This window comes from Salvelinus alpinus, chromosome 19 (assembly GCF_045679555.1).
Source record: "Salvelinus alpinus chromosome 19, SLU_Salpinus.1, whole genome shotgun sequence".
Taxonomy (NCBI): domain Eukaryota; kingdom Metazoa; phylum Chordata; class Actinopteri; order Salmoniformes; family Salmonidae; genus Salvelinus; species Salvelinus alpinus.
In genome coordinates this window covers 34,043,444-34,067,301 of record NC_092104.1, presented here as the reverse complement: position 1 = coordinate 34,067,301, position 23,858 = coordinate 34,043,444, and the positions used below count along the sequence as shown (strand labels likewise).

Below are 23,858 nucleotides of genomic sequence, written 5' to 3'. Positions count from 1 at the left end.
AGGGCTTCTTGCTAGCCTAGTTGTTAGAGTGTTGGGCCAGTAACCGAAAGGTTGCTAGATTGATTCCCAAAGCTGACAAGATAAACGTTTTGGTCGTTTTGCCCGAGTAAGGCAGTTAACCCATTGTTCCCCAGGCAACGAATACGTGGATTTCGATTAAGGCAAACCCCCCGCACCTCTCTGATTCAGAGGGGTTGGGTTAAATGCGGAAGACACCTTTCAGTTGAATGCATTCAGTTGTGCAACTGACTAGGTATCCCCCTTTCCTTTTCTTTGTTGGAGGTCTCTAGTGGCACATTCAAAACAACTCAGAAGTCAGCAATCTCTGTCTTCCGACTTCAGTGCGTTCAAGACAACTGGGAACTCTGAGAAAAACAAGCTCAGATTGGGATTTTTGTTTTGAACAGTCATCCAACTCGGAATCTCTGGCATCTTTCTCTGACCTGAAAATCACTGATGTCATGATTTGACCTCGCCCCCACTTTACCAGATTAACAGACACAATCACTGTCACCATGTGGCGATGTCTTATGGTTAAAAGCAGGGTTCGAATTGAGGGGGTATGTGCAGATATAGGCCTTGTTATGGAGACGTGCAAAAGCATATGCTACCACTTGTTTGCTGAGCCATAAGAAAAGAAACGGTCCAGATTTTATAAAGGATCTAGGTTATAACAATGATAAACTCCACGATTATTTCCACAGTCTACTAGCCTATCGAATGTCTTGCGCAGCCTTACTTAAAACCTCTCTGAACCACCCATCCCGGATCCGGGATAATTGTCATCAGAAACGCTGACTAGCATAGCCTAGCCTAGTGCCACAGGGATATAATAAAATATAATTTCGTGAAATCACAAGTCCAATACAGCAAATGAAAGATAAACATCTTGTGAATCCAGCCAACATGTCCGATTTTTAAAATGTTTTACAGCGAAAACACAACATATATTTATGTTAGCTCACCACCATATCCCAAAAACACAGCCATTTTTTCACAGCAAAGATAGCTTTCACAAAACCCACAAATAGAGATAAAATTAATCACTAACCTTTGAACAACTTCATCAGATGACAGTCATATGACATCATGTTATACAATACATTTATGTTTTGTTCGATAATGTGCATATTTATAGCCAGAAATCGTGGTTTTACATTGGCGCCATGTTCAGAAATGGCTCCAAAATAGCGAGAGTATTTACAGATAGCCACGTGAAATACACAAATACTCATCATAAAACTTTGATAAAGATACATGTTTAACATTTAATTAAATATACACTGGTTCTTAATGCAACCGCTGTGTTAGATTTAAAAAATAACTTTAGTAAAAAGCACAGCATGCAATAATCTGAGACGACGCTCAGTAGTTACTTTTGCTAGCGCGTTTAGTACACATATCCAAACGCTCGTGCAAGTCCGGCATAATGTCGGACGAAAACTTAAACATTTTATATTACAGGTCGAATAAACTGGTCAAACTAAGTAGAGAATCAATCTTCAGGATGTTGTTATCATATATATCCAATAACGTTCCAACCGGAGCATTCCTTTGTGTCTGTAGAAGTAACGGAACGCAAGGCAATATCATCTGGAATGCGCGTGACTAGGAACTGGCAATCTGCCAGACCACTGACTCATTCCCTTCTCATCCAGCCCCACAACACAGTATAAGCTTCATTCAACATTCTACAGACTGTTGACATCTAGTGGAAGGCGTAGGAAGTGCAAACAGATCCATATCTTACTGGGACTTGAACAGGCGATGAATTGAATATCGACCAGCCTCAGAATTTCCACTTCCTGTTTGGAAGTTTGCCTGCCATATGAGTTCTGTTATACTCACAGACATAATTTAAACAGTCTTAGAAACTTCAGAGTGTTTTCTATCCAATAGTAATAATAATATGCATATATTAGCATCTTGGACAGAGTAGGAGGCAGGTCAATTTGGGCACACTATTCATCCAAAATTAAAATGCTGCCCTCTATCCCTAAAAAGTTCCTCATTGCCAGGAAAGGTGACAGGATTCTGTGCTTGTCCCATTTCCCATATCTGATTGGGGGTCAGATTTTGCTCGGTGTGCAAAGAATGTTTATCCCATCCATTAGTAAAGGTGTCTGTCTGCTTGGAGGCGCGGGAGGAATACAGTGCGCCCAGAATAGGTGAAGGCTGTTTGACAACTGTGTAGGACATTGTAAAATATGTTTGACACGGTCATCCACACGTTCCGCCATAACTGTTCAAACCTGTAAGCATATGAGAGAACATTTGAAGCAACATAACATTCAACATCATACCCAGTCCTCTGTTCTACACAACTCATTACTATTATTTTAACCTTTCTGAGCATAAGAAGATGTAATTGGTCAAAGTATTCTAAAGCACGTTGCATTTCTACTTCACCGGCTCCTGCTGAATTTAACGGTTTCTAAATAGTTGTCAATGCATCTGAGAGATTAAATTGACATTGGATTCTATAGCTAGGTTTCCATTCAAATTTTCATGCAAATATTATAAAGTCTGCCTAAAAAAAATATGCAAATTTGCCCAACAGTGGTGATTCCACCAAACGGACTTGTTGAAGATACGAAATCAGTGCGTGATGACGTACTCTACACAAAATCCATCACATTTTCAACTCTCCCGAATGTTTTTTAACAAATGGTTGCATTAAATAGCAAATGTGCCCACTCTGGTCTTGGTACGTGCACTCTAGCTAACAGCTTGCAGATACAAAAACTTCACGCAATGTAGACTGTGTGGGTAGGCTAGTCTACATGATGAGATTATTATGGATAAGAATGAGATTATTTTTATTTGTCAAATGGCAGCCAAATATCGATCATCATGTCACCAGAATAAGACCCTAAATATCTATTGGAAAGGAGCGTCAAGATCACTGTGCACTTTCACCACCCTGTGAAGTTCATCATTTATTTCATCTGTAGCCTAATAAACCGCATGGTTTCCCGAGGCATAGTGGGAGGACCACAAGACTTGACTAAGTTTAATTCGATATGATGGTTATTATATCAATATTTGCGCATAAAGGCGTTTCCACCGCCATTTTTTGCAAAAAGATTGCACCATATCCAACGAACAAATTATCTGTCGGTATTTATCAAATTGTACCAAAACCTACTGTTTCCATCACAGCTGTCATTATTTTATAAGGTATGACTTTACTTGCCTAAATTTTTTTAATGGAATCGTGGTCTATAAGGCACTCCTTGATTGAATAACGCACTCTTTTGCAAAGCATTTAAACTCCAGTTATGCATGAAACACATAATCTACTCAGTGCAGGGATTATAATTTAGGTATAAGCCACCTGCCTAACTAGACTCTAGAAAGTATAGCACCGTTCAAATTTCAATAATATGTGGTCATAATCTATCTATTCAGCACACACAAAGTGGTGGAAATTACTGTTGATTGCGAACACTTTTACCAGGGATAAAGCTTCCCCTGCCACAACCACGAACATGAAACATGCATCTTGCGATGTCCACATTCTCCAAGCCTTGGTCTGCTCTCACCCTAGATGTTGACATACAGACAGACACTAGGATTATAGTCAAGACAACTGTTCATCATAATTCAAGGTGTAATACAATCACGCTCTTCTATTTGGTCAAACTTGGTCAACATAAATATATACTTGTCTTGATAGACAAGGCCTCAGGCAGACCTGGCATATGGTCTAATTCAAGACCATATACAAAGCAACCAACGGTGTCCATATACAAATGCCTGATTCCACACAGCACTACTTAGGGAATGATGCTGTTACTTTAATGGAAAGTCATGCTTCTCTACAGACTCCAGGAAGAAACCAATGGCAGTTGAGGCTTTGTTATTGGTTGCTGCACCAAGGTACATGATAATAATTAAAAATTGGATGTAATAAATGTATCACTAGTCACTTTAAACTATGCCACTTTATATAATGTTTACATACCCTACACTACTCATCTCAAATGTATATAGTGTTCTCTATACCATCTACTGCATCTTTCCTATGCCATTCGGCCATCGCTCATCCATATATATTTTGATGTACATATTCTTATTCATTCCTTTACACTTGTGTGTATAAGGTAGTTGTTGTGAAATTGTTAGATTACTTGTTAGATATTACTGCATGGTCGGAACTAGAAGCACAAGCATTTCGCTACACTCGCATTAACATCTGCTAACCATGTGTATGTGACAAATAACATTTGATTTGATTTGATTTTGTAGGATATCATTATGAATCTGATTGTATAATACAAAAAAATAAGTAAATATTAGATGATCCACATTGAGTCAGACAAACATTACGATGAGAGATCAATCGGTTACCTTTCTTGAGAAGCTGTCTATACCACCAAATATTACAAAGCCATATCTGTTGAAAGACCATTTTGGACAGTTTTGTATACTTGCCAAATCAGCCATATTGCGGTAAAATATAACATAGGCAGCATTGTATGGGCTATGAGTTACATGACTAAATGTGTACCCCCGAACTGAAGGGGGTCTAAGCTTACCTGATCAACTTCTGTTTGGTGTCCACATGTATGAGGGAAAGAGGACCCCGAACAGAGTATGTTCTTCTGACAACACATCCAAGTCGTGCCATTCTTTCCTGTATTCCTGCAGCATCTACACGATAAACTGAGTCCGATACTCGGGTCCACTGGACATTGAAAATGTAACATGATATTTTCGAGGAAGGGTGAAATAATGGATGTTGAAATCAAAAACCAAACAATTGAAAGCAAAATGTATCGAATTGTAACAAAAAATTATGACATCAAAAGCAAAGATATGAGTAGCGTAACCAAAAGGTAGTAAATGCAGGCAAGAGTGTAGGTAAAGTGGATTCAATATGATTGGTTGTTGGGAAAGTTTAACTGAAAATAGTTTTTGCATTCGTTTTCAAATAATTTATTGAATCAACTGTCATAGAGTTTTGCTCTCTCTAAAATGATTTGCATGTATGTATTTTTTTGATTTTTTGATTTTTTGATTTTTTTTGATTTTTTTTGGGGGGGGGTGGATCAGCTTAATATTGCGGAAAGAATGTTGTTTCCAATGTAATTGTCTGCATCATTTCCAATCCCCCATATTTTTTGGGGTAAATATATATATCCATTCACGTATGCATACATATACACATATACAGTGGGGAGAACAAGTATTTGATACACTGCCGATTTTGCAGGTTTTCCTACTTACAAAGCATGTAGAGGTCTGTCATTTTTATCATAGGTACACTTCAACTGTGAGAGACGGAATCTAAAACAAAAATCCAGAAAATCACATTGTATGATTTTTAAGTAATTAATTTGCATTTTATTGCATGACATAAGTATTTGATCACCTACCAACCAGTAAGAATTCCGGCTCTCACAGACCTGTTAGTTTTTCTTTAAGAAGCCCTCCTGTTCTCCACTCATTACCTGTATTAACTGCACCTGTTTGAACTCGTTACCTGTATAAAAGACACCTGTCCACACACTCAATCAAACAGACTCCAACCTCTCCACAATGGCCAAGACCAGAGAGCTGTGTAAGCACATCAGGGATGAATTGTAGACCTGTACAAGGCTGGGATGGGCTACAGGACAATAGGCAAGCAGCTTGGTGAGAAGGCAACAACTGTTGGCGCAATTATTAGAAAATAGAAGAAAATAGAAGAAGTTCAAGATGATGGTCAATCACCCTCGGTCTGGGGCTCCATGCAAGATCTCACCTCGTGGGGCATCAATGATCATGAGGAAGGTGAGGGATCAGCCCAGAACTACACGGCAGGACCTGGTCAATGACCTGAAGAGAGCTGGGACCACAGTCTCAAAGAAAACCATTAGTAACACACTACGCCGTCATGGATTAAAATCCTGCAGCGCACACAAGGTCCCCCTGCTCAAGCAGGCGCATGTCCAGGCCCGTCTGAAGTTTGCCAATGACCATCTGGATGATCCAGAGGAGGAATGGGAGAAGGTCATGTGGTCTGATGATTCAAAAATAGAGCTTTTTGGTCTAAACTCCACTCGCCGTGTTTGGAGGAAGAAGAAGGATGAGTACAACCCCAAGAACACCATCCCAACCGTGAAGCATGGAGGTGGAAACATCATTCTTTGGGGATGCTTTTCTGCAAAGGGGACAGGACGACTGCACCGTATTGAGGGGAGGATGGATGGGGCCATGTATTGCGAGATCTTAGCCAACAACCTCCTTCCCTCAGTAAGAGCATTGATGATGGGTCGTGGCTGGGTCTTCCAGCATGACAACGACCCGAAACACACAGCCAGGGCAACTAAGGAGTGGCTCCGTAAGAAGTATCTCAAGGTCCTGGAGTGGCCTAGCCAGTCTCCAGACCTGAACCCAATAGAAAATCTTTGGAGGGAGCTGAAAGTCCGTATTGCCCAGCGACAGCCCCGAAACCTGAAGGATCTGGAGAAGGTCTGTATGAAGGAGTGGGCCAAAATCCCTGCTGCAGTGTGTGCAAACCTGGTCAAGAACTACAGGAAACGTATGATCTCTGTAATTGCAAACAAAGGATTCTGTACCAAATATTAAGTTCTGCTTTTCTGATGTATCAAATACTTATGTCATGCAATAAAATGCGAATTAATTACTTAAAAATCATACAATGTGATTTTCGGGATTTTTGTTTTAGATTCCGTCTCTCACAGTTGAAGTGTACCTATGATAAAAATTACAGACCTCTACATGCTTTGTAAGTAGGAAAATCGGCAAAATCGGCAGTGTATCAAATACTTGTTCTCCCCACTGTATACATACACATACCTACATAGACATACATACTTTTTTTTAAAGAGTATACCTTTATTATTATTCCCTGCAAACCCTACCACCGATCCCCCAATTGGAGTAAACTGATAAACATTTCTGTTTTTACCTTCAATTTATACATCTTATACACATTTACAGACACAGTCTACTTTATAATAGTTCTCTCTTGTTTGTTCTTAGTCCTTCCTCTATTTCTGTTGTCCATCCAGTTTGATTTCCACTTGTAACTGTGCTATTTCACAATAGCTCCGCACCTATACACATTTCACAGATCCCGTATGCCCTACATTGTTTATCTTGTTATTAGTCCCACCCTTCAGCTCCACTCAACCTTTCCCATCTATCTTCCAACATCATCCATTTCGGATTTTTATTTGCCATATATTTTTCAGCTGTGCTGTGATGCTTCACAAAATATTTGAATCTTCCTATTCTCATAGCTTCCACGGATTGTAAATTAAAAATAAACATTTTTGCTAAAATAATTATTATATTATTGATTGATTGACTATGGCTTTTCAAATCCCCCAGTATTGCTATCTGTAGCGTTAGTTCTACGCAAATGTTGCAATTCTTCAACCATTCCTGGACCTGTGACCAAAAACGAGCTACATGTGGACAATACCAAAATAAATGGTCTAATGACTCTGCCTCCTCACAGCAGAATCTACAGATCTGAGAAGATTGTATCCCCCATATATATAACATTCTATTAGTTGCAAGAATTTTGTACAATAATTTAAATTGAAAAATTCGAAGTTTTGAATCCGGCGTTGTTTTGCGTATCAATTCATAAACCATGTGCCATGGAATGGGTACATCGAAAATCTCTTCCCAACTATTTTGCAATTTATATGGCACAGCTGTAAGTTTTTTGGTCCTTAAATGAAATTGGTATATGTTTTTATTTATCACACTTTTCTTTAACCATTTATGTTCTTTAATATAAGGCCGACATACAAGTTCCTTACTTTTATCCCCTTCCACCTGCCTCTTCCATTTTTGTGGTAATGCTGCAATTAATTGGTTGTAATTTTGGGTAGAGCAGACATTTCCATATGTCTGTGTTAGTTGCATGTGTGACATTACTCCACCAGTCCTATTTATGATATCATTCACAAAAATTATACCTTTTTTTAAAATTTCTTCGATAAATACAGTTTTTTTATCAATTACTATATTTGAATTTAACCACAAGATTTGTTGTACTATTTGTTCCGTCCTTTCAGGTGGATTAAACTGAAATTGCAACCAACTTTCTAAGGCTTGTTTAAAAAATAAAGATATTTTGGAGATTATTTCCTTTTCAAGCAACCGAAAGTGAGCAGGTGTAATCTGAATAAAGGGAAAAAGGCCCTTCTTGAACATAGGATGAGACATTCGTACCAATCTACTAGAGAACCAGTTTGGATTTAAGTATAACTTTTGTATGACTGATGCCTTTAGTGAGAGGTCTAATGCTTTAATATTTAATAATTTCTGCCCTCCGAATTCATATTCGTTATATAAATAGGCCCTTTTAATTTTATCTGGCTTGCCGTTCCAAATAAAATTGAATATTTTTTGTTCATATAATTTAAAAAGCAGGTCACTAGGTGTAGGCAAAACCATAAGCAAATAGGTAAACTGTGATATGATTAAAGAGTTAATCAGGGTGATTTTCCCACAAATAGACAGGTATTTTCCTTTCCATGGTAGCAAGATCTTATCTATTTTTGCTAACTTTCTATAAAAATTTATTGGAGTGAGATCATTTCTTTCTTTTGGGATTTGTATACCGAGTATGTCCACATCACCGTCAGACCATTTAATTGGTCAACTACATGGCAATGTAAAATGTGTATTTTTTAGTGATCCAATACGTAATATGGTACATTTATCATAATTTGGTTTTAATCCAGAGAGGATAGCAAATGTATCTAGATCCTCTAAGAGGCCGTGGAGAGATTCTAGTTGTGGTTTTAAAAGAAAACATGAATCATCAGCGTACAATGACACCTTAGTTTTTAGGCCCTGGATTTCTAATCCCTTAATATTAATGTTTGATCTAATTTTAACAGCTAACATTTCGATGGCAATAATAAATAGATATGCCGATAGTGGACAACCTTGTTTTACTCCTCTAGATAGTTTAAAACTTTCTGAGATGTAGCCATTATTTACTATTTTACACCTAGGGTTACTATACATAATTTTTACCCATTTTATAAGAGATTCCCCAAAATTGAAATATTCTAGGCATTTATATATAAACTCCAGTCGTACTTTATCAAAAGCCTTTTCAAAATCAGCTATGAAAACCAGGCCTGGTGTCCCCGATATTTCATAGTGTTCTATTGTTTCCAGTACTTGCCTTATATTATCTCCAATGTATCGTCCATGTAAAAAACCTGTCTGATTAGGATGAATAATATCTGACAATACTTTTTTTATTCTATGCGCCAAGCATTTTGCTAGGATTTTTGCATCACAACACTGAAGTGTAAGAGGTCTCCAATTTTTTAAATGGACTGGATCTTTATATATACCACTTGGGTCCTGTTTCAGTAATAATGATATCACACCTTCTTGTTGCGTGTCTGATAATCTATCATTTATATAGAAGTGGTTAAAACAAGCTAATAGTGGTCCTTTGAGTATATAAATTTTTTTTTTGTATACTTCCACTGGTATGCCATCCAGTCCTGGAGTTTTCCCATCCTTAAAGGCCCCAATTGCATCAAGTAGTTCCTCCTCTGTAATTAGGCCTTCACATGAGTCTTTCTGTACAGATGTTAATTTTACATTATTATTAGGGAAAAAATCCATACAATTAGTTTCAGTTAGTGGAGATGGAGGAGCCTGAAACGAAAATATATTCTTAAAGTACTTTACTTCCTCTTTCAAAATATCATTTGGTGAATCATGCGTGACTCCATCATTTGTAACAAGTTTTAATACGTTTTTTTTGGTAGCATTTCTAAATTGAAGATTGAAAAAGAATTTGGTGCATTTTTCCCCATATTCCATCCAGTTAGCTTTATTTTTGTAATATATTACACTGGATCTTTCTTGAATAAGTTCCTCCATTTCTTTTTGTTTTTCCTCTAACTTATTCTGTGCCTCTATGGTACCGTTTTTATTGTTATCTAACTGTACTGTTAGTCCTTCAATTTCCTTTGTTAATATGGACTCTTTTGATCGAAATTGCTTTTGTTTTATAGATGAGTACTGAATTGCATGGCCTCTAAAGGCACACTTAAAAGTGTCCCATACAATATGGGGATCTGCTGTACCTATGTTATGTCTAAAAAAGTCAGTTATAAATTCTTCTGTCCTAGTTCTAAACAATTTATCATCTAGTAGGCTTTGATTAAATTTCCAATATCCTCGCCCACGTGGAAATTCTGTAAGAGTAATATACAGTGGGGAGAACAAGTATTTGATACACTGCCAATTTTGCAGGTTTTCCTACTTACAAAGCATGTAGAGGTCTGTCATTTTTATCATAGGTACACTTCAACTGTGAGAGACGGAATCTAAAACAAAAATCCAGAAAATCACATTGTATGATTTTTAAGTAATTAATTAGCATTTTATTGCATGACATAAGTATTTGATACATCAGAAAAGCAGAACTTAATATTTAGTACAGAAACCTTTGTTTGCAATTACAGAGATCATACGTTTCCTGTAGTTCTTGACCAGGTTTGCACACACTGCAGCAGGGATTTTGGCCCACTCCTCCATACAGACCTTCTCCAGATCCTTCAGGTTTCGGGGCTGTCGCTGGGTAATACGGACTTTCAGCTCCCTCCAAAGATTTTCTATTGGGTTCAGGTCTGGAGACTGGCTAGGCCACTCCGGGACCTTGAGATGCTTCTTACGGAGCCACTCCTTAGTTGCCCTGGCTGTGTGTTGCGGGTCGTTGTCATGCTGGAAGACCCAGCCACGACCCATCTTCAATGCTCTTACTGAGGGAAGGAGGTTGTTGGCCAAGATCTCGCGATACATGGCCCCATCCATCCTCCCCTCAATACGGTGCAGTTGTCCTGTCCCCTTTGCAGAAAAGCATCCCCAAAGAATGATGTTTCCACCTCCATGCTTCACGATTGGGATGGTGTTCTTGGGGCTGTACTCATCCTTCTTCTTCCTCCAAACACGGCGAGTGGAGTTTAGACCAAAAAGCTCTATTTTTGTCTCATCAGACCACATGACCTTCACCCATTCCTCCTCTGGATCATCCAGATGGTCATTGGCAAACTTCAGACGGGCCTGGACATGCGCTGGCTTGAGCAGGGGGACCTTGCGTGCGCTGCAGTATTTTAATCCATGACGGCGTAATGTGTTACTAATGGTTTTCTTTGAGACTGTGGTCCCAGCTCTCTTCAGGTCATTGACCAGGTCCTGCCCTGTAGTTCTGGGCTGATCCCTCACCTTCCTCATGATCATTGATGCCCCACGAGGTGAGATCTTGCATGGAGCCCCAGACCGAGGGTGATTGACCGTCATCTTGAACTTCTTCCATTTTCTAATAATTGCGCCAACAGTTGTTGCCTTCTCACCAAGCTGCTTGCCTATTGTCCTGTAGCCCATCCCAGCCTTGTGCAGGTCTACAATTTTATCCCTGATGTCCTTACACAGCTTTCTGGTCTTGGCCATTGTGGAGAGGTTGGAGTCTGTTTGATTGAGTGTGTGGACAGGTGTCTTTTATACAGGTATCGAGTTCAAACAGGTGCAGTTAATACAGGTAATGAGTGGAGAACAGGAGGGCTTCTTAAAGAAAAACTAACAGGTCTGTGAGAGCCGGAATTCTTACTGGTTGGTAGGTGATCAAATACTTATGTCATGCAATAAAATGCTAATTAATTACTTAAAAATCATACAATGTGATTTTCTGGATTTTTGTTTTAGATTCCGCCTCTCACATTTGAAGTGTACCTATGATAAAAATTACAGACCTCTACATGCTTTGTAAGTAGGAAAACCTGCAAAATTGGCAGTGTATCAAATACTTGTTCTCCCCACTGTATATGCCAATTATGTGATGGTCCGACCGCATTCTGTCCCCTATCAAACACTTTTAAAACTTTTGGTGCCAGAGAGAATGATATAAGAAAGTAGTCAAGGCGACTAGCTTGATTAAGCCTCCGCCATGTATATCTCACTAGGTCAGGGTATTTAAGTCTCCATATATCCACTAATTCCAATATATCCATGACATTCCTGATTTCCTTAAGTGCCTGAGGGTGATAGTTTGTAGTGTGATTTCCTTTCCGGTCCATAGAGGTATTTAAGACCGTATTAAAATCTCCCACTATAATAATAGTCTAGTGTTGCTTGTAGAGTTGATACATTCTTATATATATTGTCAAAGAAGCTTGGATCATCATTATTCGGACCGTATAGGTTAATAAGCCATATATGTTTATTGTCCAATAACATATTTAAAATAATCCATCTACCTTGAGGATCTGTTTGGACAAGTTGCACATTTGGATCAAAGTTATTATTAATTAAAACCATCACCCCTTTTGAATTTCTTTGCCCATGGGAGAAATATATTTCGCCCCCCCAGTTCTTTTTCCACAAAACTTAATCTAAAACTGTTGAATGGGTTTCCTGTAAACAGTAGATATTATAATCCTTCTCTTTTAGCCAGGTAAATACTGATCGTCTTTTCTTATTATCTACTAAGCCATTACAATTGTAACTGGCTATACTTATTTCACCACTTACCATAATGAGACACACCTTTCAATTATTTTTATCAAAATATATGTTTGTAAACGTCCTATTAAAAAGTAACATAATGATTGAGTGTCTATATAGTTGTACCATGACATTTGCATCTCCACTAAGCAAACCTCCAATTGGTCCCCACTATTCCACCCGCCAAAAGCCCCCATCTCGAGTTGGGTTGTCATCCCAATGCCCGGCAGACCACCCCCGACCCCCCGCATCGCACAGCCCCGGACCGACTGGGATCCATCCTTCGAAAAGTGCACACAGCACCATCCACCGAACCGAAGCAGATCCATTGCCAAATGCATTTCCATCGCCCTCACCTCGATTTTTATTCCATATTGCTGTGAATCATCCTCTATAGTCCCTAACATCTTTTACTTCTTCCTTCGCAACAGTTGTGGGATACACACATACACCCACACACATTCAGCCCTTACCCCCACACAACCATAAGCTCACCCTCTCAACAATTGCACCATCCCAGAGCCCAACTCAAGATGGGTCATGATTTACAAATGTACTTGCAGTTGCAGCTGCATGAGAAGGCCTGCAAGACCGCGCAAAAAATGAGCATAAATGTAGAGATTTATTTACCATTGTCACATCCTAGATGATGGAGGTCAAATGTACACCTTCTTCCTGAAACACCCACAATACGGTCATCCATTTTGACCATGTTCCCAAGCCTCTCCATGCAGTCCGATTGGTTTCGTGCCACCAGGGCCACAATAATATACCCCCTCTCTGAATGTCCGAGTGTGACCCCCTCCCCATGGGTTACTGCAGCTAGTGTTGCCAGCACTGCCACTGCCTGGGTGGGGGCACCCCACCGGAATCCCCACCGGCTAGGTACAAGGTCATCAAGGTTCTCATTAGCAGCTTTGAGAATTTCCTTGTTTATTATGCTCTCCCTTTAGGGGGCTATGCATGTATGTTTTGCTTTTGATGTCATAATTTTTTGTTACAATTCGATACATTTTGCTTTCAATTGTTTGGTTTTTGATTTCAACATCCATTATTTCACCCTTCCTCGAAAATATCATGTTACATTTTCAACTTTATTTTTGGTATTTGGTATTTATTTATTTTTTGATTCAATACATATGGCGTGAAATTGGCTCCATAGCCACGGTACATCTTACAAGTAGCCCAAAAACCCTCAACCAATACATTTTCACCTGCGACATCGTCGCAAAAAGAGGACTCCTATGGTATTTACATATTTGCAGAAATCCATTTCTGTATTTTTTGGTGATCTAATGATCTAAAGTCGTGCTGTTGCTACTGCCTGTAAACACACAGTCCAGTTCAAAGGGAATGATGGCAGGCCCATGTGGCAAATGGTTTATTAGTATATAGGCCTACTGTAGATCTGATTGGCTATGGCACGGTCCTGGACAAGACCGATGTTTTATTTACTGCAGTGTCCATTAATTGTCCAAACGCACGGCCGTTTTCCCACTCTACATCGCTATAGAATTTTCACAAATGCCTAATATGCTGACCAGACCGCTCGCATGCGTGCGTCCATGTGCGTGCATGTCGATTTTGTCCACCCACACCGGATGCGTTCAGGACACGCAGGTTGAAATGTCAAAACGAACTCTGAACCAACTTATACATTTGGGGACAGGTCGAAAAGCATTAAACATTTATGTCGATTTAGCTAGCTAGCTTGCTCTTGCTAGCTAATTTGTCTTGGGATATAAACATTGGGTTATTATTTTACCTGAAATGCACAAGGTCCTCTACTCCGATAATTAATCCACAGATAAAAGGGTAAAAGTTTGTTTCTAGTAATCTCTCCTGCTTCAGGCTTCTTCTTCTTTGGAATTTATATGGCAGTTGGCAACCAACTTTAAGGTGCATTACCACTACCAACTGGACTGGAGTGTGGATCTCAGTTCATCTTTCAATTACCCATGTGGGTATATGCTAGCAGACATTTTCTTATGCTAAGTAGCTTGCCAGCATTTATTTCACCTCAGACTTTCAAGGACATTTATGTAAAAACAATGTATGAAAACAATATTTTATTGCAAACATTTTGAATAACAACCATTGTTAGACATTTAATTAATTTAAGCCAAAGTAAGGTTCCAAAAGTAGCCAAAGGGCAGAGCTCAATGAAGTATGCCAGTGTTTTTGAGAGATGGGCCCAGATTGCAGAGGGGTCATCCACATAGAAGAGCTCAGTGAGCAAAGTGAAACTGTATAATTTGTGGTATGTCCAACACAGGTGTGGAGGGTCACCTGCTTGTGAGAATCACCAAAGTGAACTGCCTGGATTTCACTGGTGTATTTACACAGGTAGTTCTCCGCAAAGTCAATGTGCATGAGGATCTCCTCTTTCCACAGATTCTCTTTTAATTCCCTCAGTTTGGAGTATTGGTGTCGCATGTTGTACACGTGTTTCTCCAACTTCTCTTTCAATCCTTTGGAGAAGTCCTCCAGTAGAATATTCAGTGTGCCACACACCTTTTCTATTACTGTCAAATGGACAGAAGGAGCACTCTGTGTACATGCACTCTTTCTTCAGGTTCTCACAGCACAAATACGCAAATAAGGTTCTCAAAGTTTCTGCAGCTGATCAGTTTGTAATACTGTAGTTTCTCCGCCATGAACTGGACGTTGGCGTGGATTTTGCAGAGGCATGTGTCCCTATCCTGGATTGTTGTCTTGACAACCCAAAAATTACGTATTTTGCAGAATTCGTAATAGTACATTTTAATCTCAGATTTGTCACTCTTAAAATTCTGATAAAGGTCCTGAATTGTGCCATTCAATAAGCGCTTCTGCTTTTTCTTGTTCATCGTTAGTGTGTCCTTTTTCCCAGTTGTTGCTCTATTGTTGACATCACGTTCACAGAATCTAGTGATTTTATTTTCTGTGGCTGTGCTAATTATGTTTGCTGCTTTTTCCTGGAGTATTGAAAACTTGTTGGCCTGTTTTCATTTGCCCTCTGACCAGGCCATACTTTCTCAGGATGTTGCCTCTAAGCATTTTTGAAGCCACTTGTTTGTTCTGGGCACTGCACAGTTTTTGATACTTTTGCTTTAACTCTGCAATGATGACATTTTGAAACAATAAATTCCTTCTTAAGTTCTTCGGAGTTCCCTTCATTTGCTGTTTTGTCTTTGTCTTTGGGGAATCTTGTCTCTCCATTTTCTTCATCAGTGGATCATACCTTTTTTTTGTATTTTTCAGCTTTTCTTTCCTTATTTTTCAGTTTTATCAAGTTTGACATTTGTCATGCAACGATCTCTGTATGTTTTTGAGTGACCTCTTCCAACCTTTTTCCTTCCATCAAGTATTTGACTTCTCATTCCTGTTGCAGATGATGAGGAAGGGGTATCAGGGCGTGCATCAGGGGCAGGTAAGTTAGGGGCAGGTATGTTGGCCTCATGTTCTGGCTGCAAGTCATCTGGTGACTGAGGTGGTGTGTTGCCTGATGGGTCGGTCTCCATTGTAACTGTTCTCTTTAAAGGCTGTCTTCTATTCCGTTGGTTGCATTTCCATTGCCATCTCTTGCTTCTTTGTTCTCGCTTTGTAAGCTCAGAGATAGATTTCACTTCTTCCTTATCTTTTTTCTTCCAGTATCTCTTCCTGTCTATTTGCAGATGTTCCTGGTATCGTATAGGATCTTTTTTTACATTTTGTTTCTATGTCTGTGACCTCTGTGCCGTTTTATGTGTCATCTTTTAAAAGCAAAGAAAAATACTAACGTTTTCAACTTGTGCACACCTTGGAGAATTTTCTAGATTAAATTAATTTAAACATGATTAAATAAGCCTAAAGTTAAAAATAAGTAATAACAATGGATTTTGCCATTTCCACCACGTTCTGTCATTTCCACCAGTTAAGTTTGTGATGGAAATGACTGTCATGGAAATGACGCTTCTACAGTTTTTGGAGAAAAATTACAGACTGCTTATAATGTTTTGGCTAGTATTACAGCTAGCATATAGTTTACACTAAATACATAAAATGTAAAAAAACATATTATAATAATTCTACCACAAATTAAAGAAATTATAGCCTGTTTGGAAATTACCGACAATAAAAATATTCTCTACACAAGCAATATTTACCTAGATTTTTTGTCACGCCCTGACCATAGAGAGCTTTTTATTCTCTATGTTGGTTAGGTCGAGGTGTGACTTGGGTGGGTTATCTAGGTGAATATATATATCTATGTTGGCCTGGTATGGTTCCCAATCAGAGGCAGCTGTTTATCGTTGTCTCTGATTGGGGATAATATCTAGGCAGCCATTTCCCCATTGTGCTTTGTGGGATCTTGTCTAGGTATAGTTGCCTGTGAGCACTACATGAGCTTCACGTTTCGCTTTGCGCTTTATTGTTTTCTTTGAATTTCACTACCTAATAAAGAGGATGGAACCATACCACGCTGAATCTTGGTCCACTCATTATAACGATCGCGACAGAAGATCCCACCACAAATGGACCAAGCAGCGTGGCCAGGAGGAGCAGATATCCTGGACATGGTAGGATATCTTGGACGGTAAGGGATCCTGGACGTGGGAGGAGATCCTGGCAGGAAAGGATCACCTTCCATGGGAGCAGACGGAGGAAGCGAGGGAGGAACAACGACGACACTGGGGTTCGCGGCCACGACGGAAGCCCGAGAGGCAGCCTCAAAAAAAAATTGGTGGGGCACACGGGGTGGTTGGCGGAGCCAGGGTTTGAACCAGAGCCAACTCCCCGTACTCACCGTGGGGAGCGTGTGACCAGTCAGGCACCATGTTTTGCGGTGATACGCACTGTGTCTCCAGTGCGCATTCACAGCCCAGTGCGTCCTGTGCCAGCTTCCCGCACTCACTCAGCTTCCCGCACTGGTCATTTGTCCAGGACGCGTTGTGCCAGCTCTACGCTCCACACCTCCAGTGCGTCTCCACAGTCCAGTACGTCCTGTGCCTCCTCCCCGCACTCGCCCTGAGGTGCGTGTCACCAGCCCGGTGCCATCTGTACCGGCCCCACACATCAGGCCTCCAGTGCGCCTCCACAGTCCAGAGCTTCCGGCGACAGTTCACAGTCCAGAGCTTCCGGCGACAGTTCCCAGTCCAGAGCTTCCGGCAACAGTTCCCAGTCCAGAGCTTCCGGCAACAGTTCCCAGTCCAGAGCTTCCGGCGACAATTCCCAGTCCGAACCTCCGGCGACGGTCCTCAGTCCGGAACCTCTGGCGACGGTCGGCAGTCCGGAACCTCCGGCGACGGTCGGCAGTCCGGAACCTCCGGCGACGGTCGGCAGTCCGGAACCTCCGGCGACGAGCCACGGTCCGGTTCCTCCGGCGACGATCCCCGCACCAAAGCCGCCACTGAAGATGACGTATCCGCGAGCGGAGTGGGTACTTCGCCCCGCACCGGAGCCGCCCCCGACGGTAGATGCCCACCCGGACCCTCCCTTATTGAGTCAGGTTTTGCGGCCGGAGTCCGCACCTTTGGGGGGGGGGGTACTGTCACGCCCTGATCATAGAGAGCTTTTTATTCTCTATGTTGGTTAGGTCAGGGTGTGACTAATTTTGGGAGGGATGACCTGATGTGCATTTTGTGTTATTTTTAATTACATAAAATTACATTAGGCTTCCCTATAGACATGCATGAAAATCCATTGTAGATTCAGTGAGCAGGTCATCTATTGGGCCAGGGCTGGGTCTCTCACAGGGGACTTGGCATGGTGGCAGAGTTTACCCATTTGCAAAGTAGGCTGATTGCATCACTTACCGCTCAACTGTAACCCATTTCAAACTGTGTTTTTAAGATTCTCCTGAAAATGTGTAATGGTAACTCCAAAAGCATATTTTCAGGTAGTTTTTTCTGATGCCATTCAAATCAAAGCAAGTTGATCCAGTCAAGTCAACCTTTCATGGTTATAAACAGACGACTTAAAACTTAAACCAAACTGCTTGTCAAACCCACTGATTATATTGTGTTCAATGAAATATACCATATGAGAAGCAGTGAATACACTAACTTGGTAAAAAAATAAAATGTGCATTTGGCTGCCCTCTGTTAGAGAGATGCAACATGCAGAAATCGCTCCTCCAATTCATAGTTGCTAAAATTCTAATAGTTTGCCTAGTTTCAGTTTGTGACAAAACAAGCACTCATAGTGTAGAGAATCATTATACCATCTAAACCGCTGTGAAATATATTTTCCATAACCCAAAAGATTGTGTTTGAAGCTGGTGTACAAAGCTGAAAGTATAAGACGCAAAAAAACACATTTAAGAACGGGAAGCATAGAAATAACTTACATTGAACAGGTCTATGTGAATTTGGTCGGATCGCCCAAAAAGTTACATATTGTATCTTTAGAGGCTGTGGAATCGGCAGGTTCAGCATCATGTGTGACAGGATACAGACCATTTACAGTACGTTCTAAAATCACCTTTTTTGGAAAGTACTGGGCAGATTTATAGTAAAGAGAAAGAGTAACCAAAAAAGTGATCTACATGTTATATCTTTCCTCCCACTAAATTGCCCCAGGACAACTCTAAATGTCAGGATTACACAAGAATATGCAATGCTCTTGGCATTTCCCCTTACTTTTTCATCTGTCCTGGCAAGAGCAAACAGTGTTTTGAATGTGTCATGAATTTGACTTCTGCTAAATGTGCCTATATAGACAACTACAGAAATCAGAGCTTTATGTGCGCATATTACAAATACACCAGTTAATGATGATGATAATAATAATTAGTTTGTTACTTTCTGTAATAAATATACCCTACTACATGTAGTAAGGATTTTAATTTATATGCACAGTTGGATTTAAATAATCTGTTTTAATAAATTCACTGTTTATATTTATATTTCCATAGAGCGTTAAATACATTCCAATATAGACAAAGGACAAACAAATTGATTTGCATCTATTCATCAAATTAGTATGAAGAGATACAGAACACCATTAAAGATGATGCATAAAATGGACAGAGGGTAGTCACTGAATGTATCAACATTATAATTAAACTTACTGCAAAAGAGAAATCCAATGATTCCATTGTGCATCAATGCATTTTATAATAACCACTGTTCACAATATCTTACAAAAAAGGTAAAGATGATACAGAGCTATTGTTTTACGATAAAGCTGATCCATCACAATATCAGTCTTTCCCATATTAGCGTTGATACGCCATACTATGGACTAAAACAGAAGACGTATAAACCTGTGTGTTGAAGCTGCTTCTGCCTCAGCACCACAGAGAGCCAGCCATGGCAGGTCATCAAAAAGCAACTTGTTCCCACTCCACCTGTTCAAAATGCTATTAATCTGCTGCCTTCCAATAGAAGGCTTGGCTTTGTCCCGGGAGCCAATAGAAATACGAGAGCTGCGGGACCGACCAATCCAAGGCAGCATTCTAATATGTTCTTTCTTTATCAAGGTGCCACTCCACTTCAAGATACTGCTTATTTATGACCCCCGAGGAGAGAGCAGGGAGGAGATATTTGTCTTAAGGAACAACTGTGAACACTGTTTCTCAGGTTGCACAACACCTGATGTTGATTTTGGAACTGTCACCTTCAGTACTATGGCACAAAGCAGGTGAAGGAAGACAGTGAAGAGGTTTTATGCTGGCACCTGCCCTCTGCTATCATAGCCAGCTAGAGAGACACCTCTGCAGATACCAGTGACCTGGAGTAATCTAGTCCTCAGATAGGGGACATTGGCATCAGCATCATTTGAACATCAACAGACTGGATTAAGAAATAAGAACACAATCAACGAACCCGTATTCATCCAGTCTTGGTGAGAGAGGTAAACGTGAACCTTTGTGGGCCGCACTGGGTCTTTTCATGACTGGACCTTGTTAGGTGAGTTGGTGAAATCTAAAAGTGGAGGCACTTCTCATGGATTCCAACATACCGGGGTCTTTTCTGTTCAACAACAGCCTGAACCAGTTCTCCTCGGACTTAAAGGCACCTGTGTGTCAGTACTCAGTGCCCAACTCCTTCTACAAGCTCAACCCAGGCCTGAACAGCCAGCTGCAGGCAGCAGGCACACCCCACGGCATCAGTGACATCCTCAGCCGTTCCATGATGGGCGCTACGGGCACTACCACCCTGCTCTCTGGATACCCTACCATGGGGGGCTTTGGCACCGTGGCCACCCCGGGGGTCTACTACAACCGTGCAGACTACAACCCCTCACTGGGCGGCTTCACCAAGCCTGGCGCTGAGTGCCCCGTGAAGGGTCGCAGTGGCAGCTGCTGGGTAGAGAGCGGGTACGAGTGGAGAGGAGGGAGGCAGCAGTGCAATAACAGTGAGTAACTCCGCACCATAGTCACCTGAACATCACACGACTCACACACCAACTGACTGAGGCATGGCTTATATCACCCATCCATAATACTCAGAGAACTGTATTATTAGCTAGATTTCATGTTTTTTCTCAAAGCTTAAACAAATTAATATATTTGGTGTAAATTACTTTGTAACTCCTCTGTTTGCTTAAAAAACAAATATCTTAAAACATTTGAGTAACATAATTTCTCATAAAAGTTTTTAAATCAAGGTTCTGTTATTTAAAGGTGTAAATATATTATTGTATAAAGTGTATGGCAGTCTATTGTAATCTATAATGTAATTGTATGTGTCATTGTTTAAATACTGGTTATCACTAACCATTCAGTCTTTCGGTAAAGACAGTGTACATAGAATTTGGCTGACTCATTCACTTAACATACATTCAAATATCTGAAATCTGATTACATGCTATACAAGGATAATGCTGCATAGGTCACATAAAACATTTTAAGATGTGAAAAAAGTTTGTATTGAGAAATGTATCTAATATTATATCGGATCATCTCTGTAATACAAACACACAAAAAATACAGTACAAATGGTTGTATATTCATTTTGATTCCTCCAATATGAGTATTTGACTAACTACTACTAATATTTTACAGATATGTAAAAATATCTATGTAATTGACCATCATTATTTACCTCACTATTTGTATGCAGTCTCCAAGTGACGTAAATTGAAAATAACTGTAATGCATACTTCATTTCCAGACATTGGGCATCTAGAGGATATTTCAGGCAGGAAGAAGCACACCAGACCCACATTCAGTGGACATCAGATATTTGCCCTGGAGAAAACCTTTGAGCGGACCAAGTACTTGGCCGGGCCAGAGAGAGCTAGACTGGCCTACTCCCTGGGCATGACAGAGTCACAAGTCAAGGTAAAGCAAAAGTCCCCATATAGACAGATCTAAATGCATGCACTGACTATACACTTCATCTGAATTAATTTAGTAAAAAGGATTACAGTATTGTATAATTGAATGTATGCTGGTTAAAATAAGAAATCCCACTAAGTAAAGAAATTATTTAATCAGGTGTGGTTCCAGAACCGCCGCACCAAGTGGAGGAAGAAGAGTGCCTCAGAGCCCAGCTCCACCCAGGCGATGCGGGGTGAGCAGGGAGGGGAGGCCTCGGAGAACGAGGTGGAGGATGAGGAGTACAACAAGCCTCTGGATCCCGACTCGGACGACGAGAAGATACGACTGCTGCTGCGCAAACACCGCCGGGCTTTCTCTGTACTCCGCCTTGGACCACATCACGTCTGACACATACATACAAAAGCTGCCACGCACACACGCACACAGACACACACGCACACATCAGATGTGCATGTTGTAGCAAGGGGTAGAATTAAACACATTTTGTAGTACAGACACACAACTAAATATTCAAGCATGTTCAAAATAAGGCACATTTATAATACAGTACGTTTAAGGAGAAAAAAGGGTAACGGTTCACGTGAAGTGATGCCTTGACGTACCGTATTTGTAACCATAATGGAAACAGAGGGAAGATGTTACCATTAAATGATGGGTGAAACAGTTTAAATTGAAAATAGAATTCATCAATGAGTTTCAATGAGGCAAATGGTTAACTGTTATGTAGGAAACCCATCATGATCTATTATCCTCAGCTGCACTATGATGGTTGCATCAAACGTGAAAGGAAATAGTTTCTCATGTGTACATACACATTATTGCAGACCAAAGCTAAATAGATATGTAAACCATGGATAATGCAGTTGACAGTACCTGTTTTATTTGAATAGAATAAACACTTCAGGTCAAGGACTTTTTATTTTAGTTCATCAAATTAATTTGCTTGTTGTACTCTTAATATTGAATGTCCATTTGAACTTGTTTCAGTCAACTGCTGTACCCTAAACACAGAATATTTCTATTATTAACTTTGATTCATTTAATTGAGAGCCTGGCAATGCTGTTTTTTTTAACACTGGCGTTGAGGGTACACATATCAAGATAAGTCTTGACCTTTTATTTTGACTAATGTGTTGGCTAATGTCATGCAGACATGCAAGCTTTCATGACATTTGAGGGTTTCTGCACATCCAAATTAAGTTGCATAAGGATAATGTAAATGAATGATGACATTTTTAATTGTACAATAAATTATTGTGAATTATTTATTGAATACAATGGTACAATGATTGTGTCATGCCTTGGTTTTTCAGTAATTGTTTTCATATAAAAGACAACAATCCCCAAACAAACAACTTATACTCTGCTGTATCTGACATCTAAACAGACATTGAAGTCTATAACAGCAATAGAGTTGTTAATACATTAAAAGTGACAGTTAAGACAGATGGCGGGTAGAAAGGCACAATCATTGAGTAGAAGTGAGGGGTCAAAGGCCAATCCCAAGGTGATCTATGTAGTTACCAGGGTGCTGGAATTGGACTGGCTGAACTGTTCTGTGTAGAAGACAAAGCCATCAGACCCATCCACGCCATCACAAAATCAATGCTACTATTCTATTTCATTCACTAATTGAATATCTCTCACCCCTGGCCCCTGCAGCTCAGTGCTGTTTGTCATTAGGACAGATGCTATGGGAGTGTGTGAGGGTGTGCCCAGCACCAGGGAAAATATGCATTGTGCTTGTTGTACTGTTGAAACAATTCTGCAATTGTTGATAGTAAAAGATCAACAAGATGCTAGTCTCCCTAGGCAGACGGGTTGCCTCCCACAATGTGAACAATGCTCCAGGTCTGGGACTTCTGAGAATAACAAGACGCTAACGTCAAGAGTTAGGTCGCTCTACAGTTCAAGATAGAGATGATATATTAACAGCAACAGCATACAGACTACAAACTTTGAGAATATAACCATATGAATATACTATACCAGATACCTTTCTACTACTAAAAGTTCTATAAACAGGAGAGAAAAGGCAGTGGTAAAGGCTGGGAAACCCATCTCTGAGAAAAGCTGAAGAGCAACATTGATATCAGTCTGGGCA

General features: G+C 40.2%; 1 protein-coding gene across 2 annotated transcripts; it reads left to right on the top strand.

Annotated features, from left to right (window-relative positions):
* The first annotated feature begins 19,969 nt into the window (after window positions 1-19,969).
* Window positions 19,970-23,020, top strand: nkx6.3 (NK6 homeobox 3). Of its 2 annotated transcripts, none has more exons than XM_071353130.1 (3): window positions 19,970-20,826; window positions 21,585-21,754; window positions 21,923-23,020. In XM_071353130.1, the coding sequence occupies exons 1-3, from the start codon at window positions 20,415-20,417 to the stop codon at window positions 22,139-22,141; spliced, it is 801 nt and encodes a 266-aa protein (XP_071209231.1). In that variant the 5' UTR covers window positions 19,970-20,414; the 3' UTR covers window positions 22,142-23,020. The 2 variants fall into 2 exon arrangements, with proteins under 2 accessions (XP_071209231.1, XP_071209230.1); XM_071353129.1 differs by having other exon boundaries at window positions 21,911-23,020.
* The last annotated feature ends 838 nt before the right edge of the window (window positions 23,021-23,858 follow it).